Here is a 14,863-nt window from a genome sequence, read left to right as displayed (position 1 = left end):
AAGGCTGTCTGTATGTGTGTGTGTGTGTGTGTGTGTGTGTGTGTGTGTGTGTGAGAGGGTCTCTTTAAGACAGTGTGTGTCTTTGTGTGTGTCACTTTAAGGCAGTGAGTGTGTGTGAGGGTCACTTTAAGGCAGTGTGTGTATGAGTGTGGGAGCCACTTTAAGACAGTGTGTGTGAGTGTGGAGGTCACTGTAAGGCAGTGTGAGTGTGTGTAAGGGTCACTTCAACGCAATGTGTGTGCTTGTGCATATCACTTTAAGGCAATGTGAAAGTGTGTGACGGTCACTTTAAAGCAATGTGAGCATGTGGGGGAATCGCTTAAAGGCAGTGTGAGTGTTTGTGAGGGTCACTTTAAGGCAGTGGTGTGTGTGTGTGTGTGTGTGTGTGTGTGTGTGTAGCAGGTGTGTGTTGGGGAGTGTGAGGGTCACTTTAAGGCAGTGATGTGTGTGTGGGGTCACTTTAAGCAGTGAGTGTGTGCGTAGGGGTCACTTTAAACCAGTATGAGTGTGTGTGTGTGTGTGTGTGTGTGTGTGTGTCACTTTAAGGCAGTGAGTGTGTATATGTGTGTCTTTGTGTGGGGGGGTCACTTTAAGGCAGTGTGAGTGTACGTGGGGTCACTTTAAGGTAATGAGTGTGTGTGGGGGTCACTTAAGGTACTGAGTGTGTATATGTGTGTGTTGTGTGTGTGTGTGTGTGTGTGTATGTGTGTGTGTTGAGGGGGTCACTTTAAGGCAGTGAGAGTGTGTGTGTGTGTGTGTGTGGGGGGGGGGTGTCATTTTAAGGCAGTGTGAATGTGTGCGTGGGAGTCACTTTAAGGCAGTGAGCATGTGTGTGTGTGTGTGTGGGGGGGGTCACTTTAAGGCAGTGTGAGTGTGTGTATGTGGAGGGTCACTTTAAGGCAGTGTGAGCGTCTGTGTGTGTGTGTATGTGTGTGTGGGGGGGTCACTTTAAGGCTGTGAGTGTCTGTGTGGGGGGTCACTTTAAGGCAGTGTGAGTGTATGTGGGGTCACTTTAAGGCAATGTGAGTGTGTGCGGGGAACACTTTAAGGCAGCGTGAGTGTATGTGGGGTCACTTTCAGTGAGTGTGTGCGGGGGTCACTTTAAGGCAGTGAGTACGTGTGTGGGGTTCACTTTAAGGCAGTGTGTGTGTGTGTGTGTGGTCACTTTAAGGCAGTGAGCGTGTGTGTGTGTGTGTGTGTGTGTGTGTGTGTGTGTAGGGGGGTTGGGGTCACTTTAAGGCAGTGAGTGTTTGTGTGTGTGTGTGTGTGTGTGTGTGTGTGTGTGTGGGGGGGGGTCACTTTAAGGCAGTGAGTGAGTGTGTGGGGTCACTTTAAGGCAGTGAGAATGTGTGTGTGTGTGTGTGTGTGTGTGTGTGTGTGTGGAGGGGGTCACTTTAAGGCAACGTGAGTGTGTGTTTGGGGGGGTCTCTTTAAGGCAGTGAGTGTGTGTGGGGGTCACTTTAAGGCAGTGAGTGAGTGTGTGTGTGTGTGTATATGTATGTATGTATGTGGGGGTCACTTTAAGGCAGTGTGTGTGTGTGTGTATGTGTGTGTGTGTGTGGGGGGGTCACTTTAAGGCAGTGAGTGAGAGTGTGTGTGTGTGTGTGTGTATATGTATATGTATGTATGTATGTGGGGGTCACTTTAAGGCAGTGTGTGTGTCACTTTAAGGCAGTGAGAGAGTGTGTGTGTGTGTATATGTATATGTATGTATGTATGTGGGGGTCACTTTAAGGCAGTGAGAGAGAGTGTGTGTGTGTATGTATATGTATGTATGTATGTGGGGGTCACTTTAAGGCAGTGTGTGTGTGTGTCACTTTAAGGCAGTGAGAGAGTGTGTGTGTGTGTGTATATGTATATGTATGTATGTATGTGGGGGTCACTTTAAGGCAGTGAGAGAGAGAGAGTGTGTGTGTGTGTATGTATATGTATGTATGTATGCGGGGGTCACTTTAAGGCAGTGTGTGTGTGTGGGGGGGGTCACTTTAAGGCAGTGAGTGTGTGTGAATTCAGCCACATTTGTTTCAGCACCAACCAGGCAACCCTGACGTCAGGACTTGCAGAGTCTCCTAGTTAGAGGCTGACGTGAGCGAGCAGAGAGAGAGAGACAGAGACACAGAGAGAGAGAGAGAGAGAGTGCTTGAAGATGGCCACTGTAACCAACGGAGTGCAGCTAGACAGCAATAGCAGCGGCGGCAGCAGTAGCAGCCGGATGAACGGATTGAGCCACAGCAGCCAAAACACCATCCCCATGAAAGACCACGACGCTATCAAACTCTTCATCGGCCAGATCCCCCGCAACCTGGAGGAGAAGGACCTAAAGCCGCTTTTTGAGGAATTTGGGAAAATCTATGAACTGACTGTGTTGAAGGATCGTTTTACAGGAATGCACAAAGGTCTGTAATCCTCGCTGTCTTTATTCCTCTGTACAGTGTGGATGCTGGAGACAGCCCAGAGCAGTGTGTGTGTGTGTCTGTTTTTAACATATAGACAGCCAGGCTGACTTTATATTCTTGCTTTTCCCCCCTCTGGGTTTCCCATCTGCTACTCATATCTGGCCAGTTATTACCCCCCACCCCCCTCCTCTCTCTCTCTCTCTCTCTCGCTCACCACTCCTCTACTTTTCCCTGACCCATCATTAAAGTTTCCTCGCAATTTGCAAACACACATTTGCAGCTCATTTGAAGCAGCGGGCTTTCTCTCTCTCTCTCTCCCTCTGTGTGTCCCTCTCTCTCTCTTTGATCCCTAAGTGAAAACACCTGCATTTGATTTTTAAAAATTTATTTATTCTTTACAATGGTCAAATCCCAGTGCAAAAGAAATTAAACACAGCCAAACGACCCTCCTAGCTATCGACAAAGTTAATTCATTTTGGATTTTTTTTCTCTGCTGCTGATTATTTTTCTTTTATGTTTCTTGTTTATGTTTGCAAAACTCAAGATGCACTTGCCGCCTCTTTCTCCCCCTCTTCAGCTATCGACAGGAAAAGTTTAATTTTGTTTTTTGGCTGGCGGTTTTTAAAATTTCATTTGCAAAGCTTAGATGGACGCTACACTTAGCCTGTCCTCCTCTTCTCTCAACCACCGACTGTAAAAGTTTAATTATTTGTTCTTTTGGCTGGCGATTTTTAAAAAAAATCATTTGCAAAGCTGAGGTGAGAGCTACACTTCCCCTCTCTCTTCCTCTCTCAGCTATCGACAAAGTTTAATTATTGATTTTTTTTTTGCTAGCGATTATTTTCCTTTAATATTTCTGGTGCAAAGCTCAGATGCACCGACAAAGTTTAACTCTTTTTTTTGCTGGTAATTTTTCTTGTGGAAAGCTCAGATGAAGATATACTTACCCTCTTCCCCCATCCCTCTCGGCCAAAGTTTAATTATTTGCTCTCTTCTGCTGGTGATTTTTTTCTTGATATTTCTTGTGCTAAAGCTTAGATGGGAGCTACACTTACCCTCCTCTCTTTCCCCGCCTCTTTGGCAGGGTTTAATTTTTTTCTCTCTGTCTCCCTGGTCATTTTAAATTTCAGTTCTTGTGCAACGTTTAGTTGGCAGCAGCACTTCGCTCCCTCTTTCTGCAAATCTCCCTGCATTTTCACAGAAAACCTACATTTGTAGCAACGACTAACAAAGCATCTTCTATTCAAATCCAGATAGACGAATTTAACAAAGAAAACACAAAGGTGTATTGGAGTCAATTTCTGTCGTATAAAGTTTGGTGAAATTTACAAACTCGAGTGGAAGTGTTATTCTAGTTTAAGTGTATGGTAATCGCCTCTGCTGTTTTGGTTAGACACTTGCCTCTTCAACTTCAACTTGGGTTGCTTTTATTTTAATTCCCTCCTCTGTTTTTACCTTGAATTCTGAGCGTTGTTGGGAGCACCACCGGTTTGGACCCTGTCTGCCTATTAAAGGCATGGATTGATTCACAGTTGCTTAGAATTGTTGCGGTAAAAAATCGGATTGGCCCTCTTTAAGTTTTACGTGGCAAGATTTCGACAGAAGTCGAATAACGTTGCGGTGGGGTTCTGTGCTCCCTCTCCCCTTGTTTTGACAGTTTCCCTGACACCCCTTCCAAAGGCTGGATTCACTGCAAGGACTGATTTAAAAAAAAATTGTCAATTAATATAATCATCAGTATGCATTGACTGACGTTAGCTTGGTGTTAAATTGTCAATGGGATTTAGATCTTAATGGAAACTTGTTCCCCTTCATTGGTTTTTTTAGGAGTGCATGTAGCTGGAGTTGTCAATAACTTTAGCTTGCACAATAAACTGTGGACATTAATGTCTACCCATTTGCAGGCAAATCTTATTAACACGGATGCTGATGGGCAGATACCTGACTGGCAAACGATTGCATTGTTCACATTGCATAAAGGGGAGGGTTGATGGATCTTAAACTGCCAAGAGAAGCAGCAAAACTATTGACATCTGTTGCAATACATGTTAATAAGATGTGTTCACACTCTGGTGCAGCTTCGAGTTTCTGGAAGTCTTCTTATGAATGTAATGCTTCGGATTTTTTTTCTCTCTCTCTCTCTTTCTCCCCTTCTGTTGACAGCGGCGAGACGTCGCTCTGTGAGTCTCCTAAGCTGCGCCTGCAACTAATCTTAACTCAAAGCTCCCTCTTTTTTTTGCATTAATTGTCAGCCGAATATGCGGGTTGTAGACTAATGCTGGGCGCAGTGGGTGATGTTGAAGAATTCGGGTTAAGTTGAGGCACTTGGAGTGTAGAAAGGTTTGCCATAAATCAGATCTGTGCGGCGGAAGATGTTCTCGTAGGTAACTTGAACCAACATCCATCCCTCTGTTCAAAGCAAGCACTGCTCTATTATTTTAAGAGTGGCATTGGGGCAAGTTAAATAGACGATTTAACTGAAAAGTTTCCATTCGCTGTTTTCCACCTGTCAAAATATAATATATATATGTGAATGAAAGGTGCCTGAGCTTTTTTCCTTTGGACAAAGCAGAACAGTCCCTTCACTTTGCCTGAGTCCAGTCCCCGAGGCTGGATTCGCTTTGAATAGGAGAGGGGGCGGGGGGGGGGGGGGGGAGGTGTGGGGAAGTGCTCCTGGTTGGGGAAGGGAAGTAAAATAGGCTGTTCTTGGAGACAAGCAAAGAAGCAGATTCCCACTATCTTATCCCCACGAAATGTATTAGTGATTTCCAAGTAACTTGCTTTGTGTGTGTGTGTTTTTTTTGTTAACGCAGGTTGTGCTTTCCTCACGTACTGTGCCAGAGACTCAGCCCTCAAAGCTCAGAGCGCTTTGCATGAGCAGAAGACATTACCAGGGGTAAGTCATTGCTATTTTTCTTTGCCTAATGTACGTACCATCTGAACCCGTTTTCCCCTCGAGCTCGGTGTTGTGCGAGGCACAGGGCTTTTTGGCAGTTTCTGTTGGTGGTTTGTCCTTGGGTGCACATTGTACAAGTGCACATGTACAAGTTGCTTCAGCAGAAGGGGAGAGGTTATTTTCCCGTTGCTTCCCGCCCCCCCCCCCCCTCACTCCTTCCCCAGTAAAATAATGTGTCAATCTATCTTGTCAGTTGACATTGCCGCAGACAAGATCACCTACAGTTGTAGAGAATGAATCCATTGAGAAACTCTGCCTCCCTCGATGTCCTTCTTATTTTTGTTTTGGAAATGGGATCTGTCAGTCCCACAGCTGGTGAGGCAGACACAGCACCTAGCTGTGTTTTATTTCCCACAAATTCCATCCCTCTGTCCCTTGACCTGTTTTCTGTATCGGCGCCTAACGCTGATTTCTAAGTATTGTGCTGTGAGCGTGGAATTAATTGCAAGTGTGCCTGAATTTCTTAGCACTTTCTTGCTGGTACTGATCTGCGTTGCTGGTATTTTTGTGTGTGAGTGTGTAGCTTCTGAGCTGCCATGGGTTGATTAAATACATATAAATATATAAAAAAGATGTGTCATGCTGCAGCATTGTTCTTCAAGTCATAGATATAAGATGATAAGGTCCATGTATGTGTCACAAGAGCACCTCGCCAAGAAGAGACAATCTGGAGATGAGTTTTGCAAATTCCGATTGATACTTGCTGTCATTTGACCAAAAGGGGCTTTGTGGGGGAATTACCACGATCATCCGTCATTTTACTGTTGCTATCTGTACTCCAGTTCTCAAATACTTGACAGGGACAGGTATTATTGTCAAGCATGGTATGGTTGGACAAGCAAGAAAAATAGGGGCAACAGTTCCATATAAAAAAATGTTTTGGTGGAATTACTATTGCTAATATTCTTTTTTTGCACTGAATGAGAACAAGAGAGTTGGGGATCTTCATGATACTAAAGTTGGTAGCAAAAGGTTGCCAGCAAAAGCAACACACACACTTGCCCTCCTGAGTGAGCGCTCTCACTCAAGACATGTGGGTTACGCTTGACATTTATCTCCTTGCTTAATTTCAAGATAGTTAAGACGAGAGCTGCCTTCCCCCTGAAGACATCGGTGTTTTTTTTTGTTTCCCCCCCACGACATCCTATTCAGCACTCTCCGTTTGGATAGTTACTGAGAACCGTGCAATGCTCCAGTCAGGCGTCAGTGTGACAGGGAGCTGTCCAGCATTGCAAACCACTTGAGACGAGGGAGTCTCAATGGATTGTGGCTTGTCTGCTTGGAAGAGTTAGCGTTTAAGATCAACTGTAAGGAGACTGGGTGAAGGAGAGAGCTGCAGTCTGGAGCGATTAATATTATATTAAACGTTCTGCTCCCGAACATATTTGCTTCTCAAATGCCACTGACGTGAAAACTGCAGCAGACACACTCTCGGCACTCCGCACAAGAAAGGTTGACTGGGGGAACTGTGTGGGGCTGGTGAAATTTTTATTATGTAAACACTGCATACGGTTCCTCAGGGATTTTTAACTTTCTATTCGGGTGTTGATATTTCCCATGGAAAGTTTTATGAATATGTATTGTTTTCAAACAAAAAAATAATCAGGGGAGATATTTAAGATTGGCCACTGACTAAGAGGGGAACTCTTTTAATGCTTTTTAACATAGCTTGTTCATTCTATAATATCAGGATGCTGTTCTATTCCCATTCCAGCGCTGTTCATCTGTTCATCCTTGGGAAATGCTGGATAAATAGCACTTCTGATTGCAAATATTTTATATTTCTGACCCATCTGGCTATATAAGTTTTGGATGTGAGGCTGTTTGTGGTTACGAGTTTGTCCTGTTGTTAAGATACAATTCAGATTTTGTTTTTAATGTTGTTGCTCTGAAGGTATAAAATTACATTCTGCTCCTTACAGGAGCGGCGAATTAATCATTAATAGTCCCCTCTGAGGTTTTGCACCTCAAAAAGGGATTGTGCAATTAATTCAGTGCAGCATTTGCTATTTATTGAGTGACACAGAGGTATCTTGTGAAATTGTCCTTGGGACAATAGATGAGAAATTTGAGTGTGGTGCTTTTCATATTAAATATTTTGCAACCTCTTAAACTGCTGTTGTATTTTTCTTTAAAGGTTCCTCCACTTTCTGAATTACTCTCTTCCATTTAATTTTCATTCAGGATTTTTTTTGGGGGGGGTATAACGTCACGAAGGATGATTTTTTTCATACACTTTTGGCTTCACAGGGTTTACTGTAGTGTTGTGTCGAGTTGTTATTTTGGAAATTAGGCAGCTGAAGCAGCAAGGGAGGGGTGAGAGGTGGGGAGGCGGGGGGGGCGGGGTCAGGTGTAAAGCATGTTACGTGGTTGCTCCCCAAACTGAGTGTGGAAATACGACTGCAGGAAACTTTCCAGGATCCCAAGGGTTCAGAGATTAGACAGTTCCGGCAGCCACAGGGCAGATCCCAATAGATATAGAATCACCAAATCCCTACAGTGCAGAAGGAGGACATTCAGCCCATCAGGTCTGCACTGACTTTCTGACAGATTATCTTCCCAAAGATATGCAGGTTAGGTGGATTGGCCATGCTAAATTGAGGCTTAGTGTCCAAAGATGTATAAGTTAGGTAGGTTGGCCATGCTAAGTTATTCCTTAGTGTCCCAAGGTGTGTAGATCAGGGGATTGGCCATGGTAAATTATGCCTGAGTGCCCCAAGATGTGTAGGTTAGGTTGATTGGCCATGCTAAACTTTCTCTTGGTGTCCCAAGATGTGTAGGATAAGTGGATTGGCTATGCTAAATTGTGCCTTAGTGTCCCAGGATGCATAGGTTAGGTAGATTGGCCATGTTAAATTACCCTTTGGTGTCCCAAGATGTGTAGAATAGGTGGATTGGCCGTGATAATTGTACAGGGCTAAGGGAAGAAAGTGGGGTAGTGGAACTGGATAAAATGCACTCACAGACAGTCAGTGATGACTTGATGGGCCGAATAGCCTCCTTCCACAACATATGGATTTTGTGATTCGACAGCTAAAGATGCAGTCACCAGTGGTGGGGGAAGTAGAGCAAGGATACAAGATCCAGGGGAACATAGAGTTCTCACAGACAGGAGGGGATAAGTTCAAAGGCTGTATAATCCTGTGATTTAGGATGTAGTCACTAAGGTTTTATTGAATGACTTCCATTCTAATACTTTGGATTTATTTATATAATGCCTCTGACCATTGTGGAAGAAATCTGTGACTTTAGATGATGTTTCTGTACATCTCTGGTGCCTGGTATCAACTCCAGGCTAGAGTGATGAAGATCTCTCCCTTACTATGGTAACTGTACTCATCCTTATGTGAGCGAGTTATAACCTTGTTAATGAAGGTTTTAGTAAGCTTAAATCTGGAACTGAATGCCATTTGAAGCTAAACTCCAAGAGAAGATGAAAAACGTAAATAGATCAGGATTTTTATTGGTGTAATGGAGTGTATGTTCTGAACTTGGAGTGAAGGCACATCCTTCAGAGCACATAGAGGCAGTGTGATAACCCTCAGGACTTACATGGGGAATCACTGATTGACCTCCCCATAGGACCCATTGAATACAAGCTGGTAATCAACTCACCAGGTAGAACTCTTGTATGGAGCCCTGCATAAAACAAGCCCTTGAGCGGGTCCATTATTGCATTGCCCCAGTTAGGACATGTTTGTGTTTGCCACAGACCTGTGGTTTTGCTTTACTTTATTCTGTGCAATAAAGCACCATTCCTTAACAGCCAAGTCCTGGAGTTACTATAGGGTGCTTTACGTTTGTGCTGACTATGACCAGTGATTATTTGAACACTAAGAACAAAAAAGAAGGAAAATATATGTAGTTTGGTTTTGAGGCCAGCTATTGTACTTTGTTTCCCAAACTTCATTCCAAATGCAGAAGGGCACAGATGATCCAGCACTTCCATTTAATTTTGGCACAGGTTCTATTCTGCAACACTTGTAATGGGTGCCGATCTCTTTCAACAGCTCCCCCCACCGCCCCAAAACTATTCCAAATTCTTTATATATTCCTTATAAGCTATGGCCAACACATCACGTACCTGACCTGAACATCAGTGGGATTGTAAAATGGCTCATTTCCAGCCTCTAACGTCCCACCACCTCCCGCTTCCCCCTCACTAATTAAATCAAATACACGTGATAAGCCCATCTCCATTTGATATTCCAAATGGACAATGCAATAAAAATAAAAGTGTGGATTGAAAGCTTTTGTGGAGACATTAAAAGGCGTCTTGTTTTCTTTTTTGTATAGTTTAAAAGAAGAAATGAGAGATTTTTCAATTCCGTTGTGATCCATTTAGATGCATGATGCTTGAATTAATATAACTTTCCTGACCTCTGCTCCCAGTTCTGAGTGTCTGGTTTTATTTATTGATGAGTATCGCACTGATGTTTCGAACATATGGTTTATTCCAAGCAATGTTGTTGGGTGTACTTGACTTGAATATATTTATTTCTGAAAAAATGGATAGTTTTTTACCCACTGCATTTGAACCAGCATGTATAATGAATGCACTTGAGAAGAAGATTATTAAACTGTTTGACCACAGCAAATCTGATTCTGACACTGCCTCGATACCAGACAGTAGGTCATCTTTGACTCTCAAATGTAGAAAACAGTAATTGTGGATGCAGTGCTGCAGATCAGAGCATGTGCCCTACGATTAAAGTTAAAGTTTATTTATTAGCCACAAGTAGGCTTACATTAACACTGCAAGGAAGTTATTGTGAGGATACTGCAAGGCCTGGACGTGGAGAGGATGTTTCCACTAGCAGGAAGGACTAGAACCAGAGGGCACAACCTCAGGCTAACGGGATGGTCCTTTAAAACAGAGATGAGGAATTTCTTCAGCCAGAGTGTAGTGAATCTGTGGAACTCTTTGCCACAGAAGGCTGTGGAGGTCATTGAGTGTCTTTAAGACAGAGGTAGATGGGTTCTTGATTAATAAGAAGATCAGGGTTTATGGAGAAAAGTCAGGAGAATGGGGATGAGAAAAATATCAGCCATGATTGAATGGCAGAGCAGACTCGATGGGCCGAGTGGCCTAATTCTGCTCCCATGTCTCATGATCTAAAATCCACAATCTGGCGCCTGTTTGGGTACACTGAGGGAGAATTTAGCATGTCCAATACACTTAACCGGCATGTCTTTCAGAGTGTGTGAGGAAACCAGAGCACTCGGAGGAAACCCATGCAGACATGAGGAGAATGTGCAGACTCTGCACAGACTGTGACCCAAGCCAGGAATCAAACTCGGGTCCCTAGTGCTGTGAGGCAGCAGTGTTAACCAGAGTAGGTTTGAAAGAGTTACACGTATTAATCTCCAGGGGCAACTCTGTTCCTTCAGAAGGAACTTTTCAAATGCAGACAATAAAAAAAACTTGCTCCAACTTATAAATCAAAAGAAAGAGTTTAATAAAGAAATTCCATTAATCCAAACTTGGGGTCATGCCCTGGGTCAATCCGAGCTCCACACATTTCCCAACAGGTTCTTATTTATAGTGAGTCAGCTGACCATCACACCATTCTGTAATTGGCTCCATGGTTTATTGGGTCAGCTGACCCTTACAACTTGGTCACATTACATCCGATACAAAGCTGTCACTGCTTACATTCTAACAAACTGTTGGGTGCTTGTTGCAGTTGTGAATATGAAGAACTCGATTTATGTCAAACCGTGGCAGCATTTTATTTTCTACATCATGACCCATCAGAAAGCACTTCGCCGTAGTGTGAGCAAACTATCTGTGACATTAAGCCACACAAGGAGATATTGGGGCAAATTTTACCGTCCTGCCTGCTACAGGAATCGGAGCGGGCAAGGGGCAGACCATGGAAAGGTCCATTGACCTCCAGTTTTGGGGCAAGTGAGGCTGGAAAACCCCATGCATTGAGTCAGATGGTCAAAGGGTTTACAACTTAGTGTACAGGTATTTTCACTATATCCCTAAAGTGCAGACGAAGGCCATTCAGCCCATCGAGCCTGCACTGACTCAATGTACAGATATTGTATAGCATCACTGCAGTGCAGAAGGAGGCCATTCAGCCTATATTGAATCAGTGCAGACCCTATGTGCGGATATTTCATAGCATCTCTACAATACAGTCAGAAGCCATTCAGTCCATTGAGTCAGTGCAGACTCAATGTCCTAATATTTCATAGCATCCCTATAGTACTCAAGGAGGTCATTTGGCCTATCGAGCCTGTGCCAACTGTTATCCCAGACAGGCCCTAACACCATATATTTACCCTGCTTTTCCCCCTGACACTAAGGGTCAATTTAGCAAGGCCAATCAACCTGACCTGTATGCCTTTGGACTGTGGGAGGAAACTGGAGCCCTCGGAGGAAACCCATACAGACACGGGGAGAACGTGAAAACTGCACACAGACAGTGACCCGAGGCCAAAATTGAAACCCGGGTTCCTGGCACTGTGAGGCAGCAGAATCACGGTATTGCCAACTTTTATCAGGGAGGATGTGCCACCCTCATAGAAAACCATTGTGCCACCATAGTGCCCAAAGGGGTAGGTCTTAAAGAGGGTCTTAAAGGAAGAGAGCGAGGTTACGGTGACGGCAGCACAGTGGTTACCACTGCTGCCTCACAGTGCCAGGGACCCGGGTTCAACTGCGGTCTTGGGTCATTGTGGAGTTTGCACATTCTCCCTGTATCTGCGTGGGTTTCCTCCGTGTGTTCCAGTTTCTTCCCACAGTCCAAAGATGTGCAGATTGTGTTGATTGGCTGTGCTAAATTGCCCTTTATGGTGCAAAGATGTGTGGGTTATGTTGATTGGCCATGCTAAATTAGTTTTGGGGGATTAGAAGGGTGAATATGTGGGATCATGAAGACGGAGCCTGGTTGGGATTGTGGTTGGTGCAGACTCAATGGGCCAAATGGCTGCCTTCTACACTGTAGGGATTCTAAGATTCTACATGAATTTGGTGCTCAAGTAGGCCACTTGATCGATCATTACTATTCAATAAGATCATGCTTAGGGAGGATTCCAGAGCTTTGGTCTCGGAATCTCCATCACTAATAGAATGATTTGAAAATGGCGAACGCATCAGCGGTCAGAAATTGAGGCGTGCTGACACCTCAGAGGGTTGTGCGGCTGGAGGTTACAAAGATGGGAGAAAGATCAATTTAATATAAGGTCGGTCCTATTCCATTAGTGGGAGAGACTTGGCACAGCCTCAGAGTAAAGGGACGACCCTTTAGAACTGAGGTGAGGAGGAATTTCTTCAGCCAGAGAGTGGTGAATCTGTGGAATTCATTGCCACGGAGGGCTGTGGAGGCCAGGTCATTGAGTGTCTTTAAGACAGAGGTAGGTTCTTGATTGGTAAGAGGATCAAGGTTAGAGGGAAAAGGCGTGAGAATGGGATTGAGAAACATATCAACCATGATCGAATGACAGAGCAGATGGGCTGAATGGACTAATTTCACTTCTATATCTTGTAGTTCAAAAGCCTGATGGCAGAAGGGAAGAAGGTGTTCTTGAGTCGTGATCTCAGACTTCTGTATCTTTTTCCTGATGGAAGAGAGGATGTGCCCTTAATTATTATCTCAAGAAAATCAAAGCAAACAGAATCCCGACAGTGCAGAAGGAGGCCATTCGGCCCATCGAGCCTGCACCGACCACAACCCCACCCGAGCTCTATCCCTGTAACCCCATGTATTTACCCCGCTAATAACCCTGACACTAAGGGGCAATCTAGCACGGCCAATCAACCTAACCTGTACATCTTTCGGACTGTGGGAGGAAACCGGAGGAAACTCGCACAGACACGGGGAGAATGTGCGGACCTCACGTGGACAGTCACCCAAGGCTGGGATCGCACCCAGGTCTCTGGAGGTGTAAAGCAGCAGTGCTGGCCAATGTGCCACTGTACTAGGTATTTATTCTGTACATCTCTCATGCAAACTACAAATATACCTTTTTTTAAAGGTGCTGTTATTTTCTCCAGTCACTAATTAAGTCACCCCATCTGTTGCTTCATTCCTTCATTTGTGACTTTTGTTTAGATACCTTTTTGTTTGGGTGCCTTTTCATTTCGAAGTTTTGCTTCGATTCAGTCGGTATTCATACAGCAGACCTTTTAACTTTTATCCAAACTGCGCTGCTATGACCTTTGCAGTGTGACATGTGTAAGTATTATTAATTTGATCATACTGGTTCAAAATACAGTGGTTTGATTGGTTGGGTACTGTACATTTAATCTCCACTGAGGACATGTTGTGCCCTCATACTTTAGTATATAACAGTCTCAACTAATCACCTCTTCAGTGTAATACTGCCTGAGTTTTCAGTCATATTTTAGCTTGTGCTCAATTTAAAGCTGTGACAGCAATTATAGATATTGGAGGGTGCAGATCTTTCTCTCGTGTTTTCTCTCCTCCCCTTCCTTTTTTTCACTTTCTACACTTTTTCCTTCTCACATTATAGAATTGTAGAATCCCAACAGGGCAGAAAGAGGCCATTCGGTCCATCGAGCCTGCACCGACAACAATCCCACTCAGGCCCTATCCTTGTAACCCCACTTATTTACACTATGAATCCCCCTGATACTAAGGGGTAATTTAGCATGGCCAGTCCACCTACACTGCACATCTTTGGACAGTAAGGGGCAATTTAGCACAGCTAATCCACCTAGACTGCATATCTTTGGACACCAAAGGGCAATTTAGCATGGGCAATCAAATAAACCTGCACATCTTTGGACACTATTGGACAATTTAGCATGACCAATCCACCTAATCTGCACATCTTTGGACGCTAAGGAGCAATTTAGCATGACCAATCTGCCTAACCTGCACATCTTTGGGTACTAAGGGGCAATTTAGCTTGGCCGATCCACCTAAACTGTATATTTTTGGACGCTAAGGGGTAACCTAGCATGGCCAATCCACCTAACCTGCGGAAATTAAACATCAATTTGGCAGGGCCAGTCAACCTAACCCACACATCTTTGCACCATGGGAGGAAACCAGAACACACAAAGGAAACCCTCACAGACATGGGGAGAATGTGCAAACTCCACACGGACTGTGACTCAAGGCCAGAATTGAACCTGGGTCCCTGGCGCTGTGAGGCGGCAGTTTTTTAAAGTTTTTTTTATTCACTTGCGGGAATGGGCATTGCTGGCTGGCCAGCATTTAGTGCCCATCCTCATTGCCCTTGTTGAGAGTCAACCATATTGCAGTGGCTCTGGAGTCACATGTTGGCCAGACCGGGTAAGGATGGCAGATTTCTTTGGCTAAAGGACAGTAGTGAACCAGATGGATTTTTCTAACAATCGACAAGAGTTTCATGGTCATCAGTAGATCCTTAATTCCAGATGTTTTTATTGAATTCAAATTCCACCATCTGCTGTGGCAGGATTTGAACCCGGGTCCTGGGACATTAGCTGAGTCCAGCAATAATAACACGTGGCCATTGCGCCATTGCCTCCCCAGCAGTGCTAACCACT

At 44.3% G+C, this 14,863-nt stretch overlaps 1 protein-coding gene across 4 annotated transcripts in view; it reads left to right on the top strand.

Annotated features, from left to right (window-relative positions):
* The first annotated feature begins 2,114 nt into the window (after positions 1-2,114).
* The window catches only part of celf6 (CUGBP Elav-like family member 6), a 691,837-nt gene continuing 679,088 nt past the window's right edge, over positions 2,115-14,863 (top strand). For all 4 annotated transcript variants that reach the window (XM_080216157.1, XM_080216156.1, XM_080216158.1 and 1 more), the window contains exons 1-2: positions 2,115-2,396; positions 5,210-5,292. In XM_080216157.1, the coding sequence (XP_080072283.1) occupies positions 2,147-2,396; positions 5,210-5,292 (333 nt within the window). In that variant the 5' untranslated portion in view covers positions 2,115-2,146. The remainder of the gene's footprint in view (positions 2,397-5,209; positions 5,293-14,863) is intronic.

The sequence above is a fragment of the Carcharhinus amblyrhynchos genome, chromosome 32, assembly GCF_965287045.1.
Source record: "Carcharhinus amblyrhynchos chromosome 32, sCarAmb.v2.hapA, whole genome shotgun sequence".
NCBI lineage: Eukaryota > Metazoa > Chordata > Chondrichthyes > Carcharhiniformes > Carcharhinidae > Carcharhinus > Carcharhinus amblyrhynchos.
Note: the sequence above shows the minus strand (reverse complement) of the source record. Positions and strands in the feature narration are given on the sequence as shown.